Raw genomic sequence first — 4926 nt, 5'->3', positions numbered from 1 at the left:
ATTACTATTACGTTTCATGTGCCACATTACAAATATTTAGACAAGAAATAAAACTCACACAAATAGAAAGATTTAAATTATTAATTTTTTTTTAGTAAGGTGCAAAATTGTGATCAATAAATTAAGATCAAGTTTGGCATCCTCCAAAAAATTCAAAAAGTCAAAAAGTCATTATCCTATTTAAGTCACATCATCTTATTTAAGTCACATCACCTCTCTAACACATCACTTCAAACCCAACCCAAATCCAACTCATATTTCATAAAAAGTCAAAAAATACACTTATTTAGTCTTCCCAAACTTGGCCTAACTCAGTTGACTCACCAATAGTGTTCCTTATGCCTATCATTTATATCGAATAATATGTGTACAAAACAAGATTTCACAATAATAAAAATGAGACGATTAAAAGAAATAATAATAACTGTGAACAACTTCTCGCATTATACGTGGGTAACAAAACTTTTAATAGTTAACATATAAAAAAAATATTATAAGTCTCAAATTTTTTACTAATTAAGTAACCAAATATAGTGTAAAATTCACAAGATATTTAGTTATTTATTTAATAAAAAAATTATATATTTAATATTATTTAACATTCACAAGACATTTAATTATTTATTTAATAAAAAAATTGATATATTTAACATTACTCAACATACAAATACATTAACTGCTACAACAAACATCTAAATATTGCTCTGGTATTTAAGTACATGTCACACTCGCTCAAACATATATGTACGGCCGATTAAGACGTCCATTCTGGATGCTACTTTACACTCGCTCACAGAGAATCCTCCCCCCAGTGAAACGTTTTGTTGATATAACAGTACCTCATCAAGCACTCACTAACTTCATTGTTCACGGCACCGATCTGCTACAGTCAGCTTTACCAAACCCCACTCTACGATTTACCAGATCATACTCCACCCAAAGATTTTGCTGATGAACGTTACCGATTATGCTGCTAGCTGCCCCTAGCAATTCTGACCGTCCGATCCCCAAGCAATGGACCCCACCACCTACATCAGCCAACACTCTCTCTTTGGGAACCACAATCTCAACACCCTTGTCAAATTCGAAAACCAAATCGCCTATCGATCGTCCGATCTCCACAGCGTTGCCATCAAAGCACATGTCCAACGCGCCTTCATAAACGTACCCCTTCTTTAATTTTGGCCCCACCAGCCTCACAATCTCATTCCTCACCTTAGCATAGGCCTCGTCCACCAAGTAGGTGAATTCGCTGCCAGAGTCGATCATGGTCTGACCGGCTCCGCCAGCATTCGGCCGAAAAACTTCAGCCGACACGTTTAATTTAGTCATGCCGATTCTCATCCCGACCATGGGGAGAGTGAAGGCGAGGGGATCGAGATTCGGCATGCGTTGACTTTGAGGGAAAGTCAAAAGGTTTACATATTGAAATGTGTGTGAATTAGGGTTTTGGCCAAGGTAAAATCCTCCAGTTGGTGCAATTCCGTTGCGATTTTGGCGAAGTGGTACGCAATAAGAGAATTTAGAAATCTTGGCTTGGGAGGCAAATGACAACCTTCCAAGATTCATTCCCAAAATGCCCTCGGCGTCGGAGGAGTCGGTGGCGCATCCGAGGATGAGAGGAGGGGTACTTTGGGAACCCACAAAAGTGAATTTTTCTCTGACGAGATTGCCCTCGGCGAAAGTACCGTCTGCGTAGAAGTAGGAGTAGTGGCAGAGGCGGTTTTGGTCGCAAGAGGTTGGGAGGGTAAAATCGGGAATCCTGGGTTTGCAAACAGGGTGGTTGCAAGGAAGAACAGAGAAGGTTGAGGAGAGAGAAGGATCAAACGACGTCGTTGGAGGAGGATTTCTGGGTTTTACCTTGTTGTGACACTGAATCCATGATAACTGGCTTCCAGTGTCCAAAACCATCTGTTGGGTCTGAGGTGGGGTCCCTATGGGGAGAGAAACTATCAGAGCCATTGAATACTTGAAAGCAGTTCTGTAGTTGTAGGGGGAGGAGGATGGTTTGGTGACTGGGGGGGGTCGTTTGGTTGGTAGAGATGAAGCTGCAAGAGAGGAGAGGAAAGTTGCAGAAGAGTGAGAAGAGAGAGGGACAGAGGTGAGAGGGAAGGAGAGAGAAAGAGACTTGTTGACAAGTGTTCTGGACAGTTTTGGGTTTGGGGTTTCTTGGGTTGAGAAAGAGACAGAGCTAGAGAATAAGAAGCAGAGAAGGACTAGGATGGAGTTGCAGAGAACCAGAGCCATGGCAGAGAGAAAGATTACTAGATTCTAGAGAGAGAGAAAGAGGTAGTGAGTTAGTTCCAGTGGGGATCTATGTGTTTGTGTGTATGGGTATGGATATGAGTGAGTGAGAGGTGGGTGTTGGCTATTTATATAGGTGCGTTTGAATGGGAGGAAAGGAGAGAGAAAAGAACAAAAGAAAAGAAAAATACAACCGCCCACCCATCCTAAAAAAAAAAAAAAAAAAAAAAAGCAAACGCGGTTTCCTTTGGATGTATAATTGAACAGTTGTATACAAATGGAATTAAATATACTAGTACTTGAAAAACGAGTAGAGAGAGTGTAACTCTGTCTGGGACAGCATTCATATGCTTTTTAATGTTCACAGCCCACTTCGGACGACTCTCTTCAGTGGAATGACATTTCTAACCATATCTTAATTGGGTTTGGCTTTCCTTTGATTCATGATCAAATTGGAAAGTATTGTTAGATTTGTAAAGGTTCATTACGAATTTCGTTTTGATAATCTGAACTGTTAATATGTAAAATTTATTGAATATTATATATCTGTAAAAAATCAACTAAATCAGATGTCGATAGCTATATGATCAAATCAGTTTTGTATACAAAAAATAGTCAGTGAAAAAATAAACGGTTAACAGAAATCTCATCCGATAAAATAGCGATTTGATATTCGATCAATATGATTTGTTACAGGCACGTAGTACTCGATGAGTTCTACATATTAAAAGGTTTGAATTATCAAAACAAAACCCGTAGTGAACCTCCACAAGTCCAACAGTACCCTCTAGTTTGATCACGGACTAGAGAGAAGTGAAACTCATCTTAATTATATATACTAGTGGGTGGCACACACGATGTGTGTGCAATTTAAATAAGTAGGAATAAAAAATAATAATAATGAAATTAATATTATAATGTGTACTTAGCTTAAGTGGTATGAGTCCTCGTATTTAAACCCATGGTCATGGGTTCAAGCCTTACCCGCCTTACCCATCTCTTTGTTTAATTTTTTTTAAAAAAATAAAAAATGCTGCCACATGGCATGAGGAGAGTAAAGCAACATGGCATGAGGAGAGTAAAGCAAGCTTCAGGACACCATATTATGTGTTCACTTTATAATAGTATAGATAAAAAGAGCTTATTAGACTCCACGACATATTATTATTTAGGTTTACAAATGAACAAATCTGTTCACAAATAGATTTTAGATTCAATAAAAACTTGTTTAAATTTCATTTATTAAATTTTTATTGCGTTCGAATTCGAGTTCAACCTCGTTACAATCTTAATAAGTTTGAATATATTAAAACTTGACTCGTTAGCTGACTCGTTTAACATTTATTTAAATAATAAAATAAATATATTATTTATATATTAAATAATATAAAAATATGTAAAAAAGTAAGATAAATATGTTATTTATATATTTAAATAAAATAAATGTAAATAATAGCTAAATTTATTTTTATGTAAATAATAGCTAACTATAAATAATATATTTATATAATAATAGTAGATATTATTATTTTAGTAAGATATTGACTTTTTTTTTTAGTATGTATATATAATTATATAATCAAAATTTTAATTATAATTTTAGTCTCATATGTAAGTATGAATTTATATTTTCTTTGGCTCGTGAGCAGACTTGAACTCGAGTTAAGTTTAAGTCAACTCAACTCAAGCTCGGTTCATTAAATTTTGGATAAATTACATTGGGGTCCCTATATTTTAGTTCTTGTGTCATTTTGGTCCTTACAATTTCAATTTGCTCGATTTTGGCCAAATTGACACGAGACAAAATGCGGGGACTATCGATATAATTTATTTTTAAATTTTGATTGAGATCAAGCTCAAGTTCGAGCTCGTTAAAATCTTAGACCTCTTTTGAGAAGGTAAAAAAAAGTCAATTTCTTGACTTATTAACTTATTTAGGTCACGTCACTTTTCTATTTTTTGCATATTTTTTCATAATAAACCGATAAATAAATAAAAAAAGTCACCTCCCAAATATGCCTAAACAAGCTCAAATATACTAATTTTTTACTCAGCTCGACTTGTTTATACACAAATAATTAATTCTCACGAACAATTTTGACCTAAAAAAGAAAACTAGAAAACTAAAAATATTATGAGATTAAATATGCTCAATTTTTTCTCCATAAGTTCATTTTACTAGTTTTGAAATTGCCAGTTTTGGGACTTTGCCTACATCTTTTCTTTCTTTTGGCCTTATTTATTTATTTATTATTTTTTAAACAATTGGTAGGAGGGTTAGAAGAAAGAGGACAATTATTTGGAACTCTTGGAACAAATAAATATAATAGTGTCTTTGATATTTATTGGTTAAAAAATTAAAATAAAACATTTATGTTAATTTTTAACAGATAACAAACAAGTATTGGAACATAAATAGTATGAAATATTATTCTAATACTGTTAATTAACTTCCAGTAGAAAGAAATTGTAAAACGCATCCACTGATAAGGGAATACATTTTACGGAATGGCTTCCCTCTAGCCCTTCATTAGATTGGAGGGTATTATTGGATCCATGGAAGTTTATCACGGGTCCCATTTTGATAATCTGAACCATTCAATATGTAGAACTCGTCGAGCACTATATGCTTGTAAATAATCACATTGATCGGATATCGATAAATATGTAATCAAACCAGAT

At 34.5% G+C, this 4926-nt stretch overlaps 1 protein-coding gene across 1 annotated transcript; it reads right to left on the bottom strand.

Moving 5' to 3' along the window:
• Window positions 1-620: 620 nt before the first annotated feature.
• LOC114257642 (aspartic proteinase PCS1) lies at window positions 621-2567 on the bottom strand. Its single transcript, XM_028197423.2, has one exon. The coding sequence runs from the start codon at window positions 2245-2247 to the stop codon at window positions 868-870; it is 1380 nt and encodes a 459-aa protein (XP_028053224.2). The 5' UTR covers window positions 2248-2567; the 3' UTR covers window positions 621-867.
• Window positions 2568-4926: the final 2359 nt, after the last annotated feature.

Source organism: Camellia sinensis, chromosome 1 (assembly GCF_055761805.1).
Source record: "Camellia sinensis isolate YWXY chromosome 1, ASM5576180v1, whole genome shotgun sequence".
Taxonomy (NCBI): domain Eukaryota; kingdom Viridiplantae; phylum Streptophyta; class Magnoliopsida; order Ericales; family Theaceae; genus Camellia; species Camellia sinensis.
Note: the sequence above shows the minus strand (reverse complement) of the source record. Positions and strands in the feature narration are given on the sequence as shown.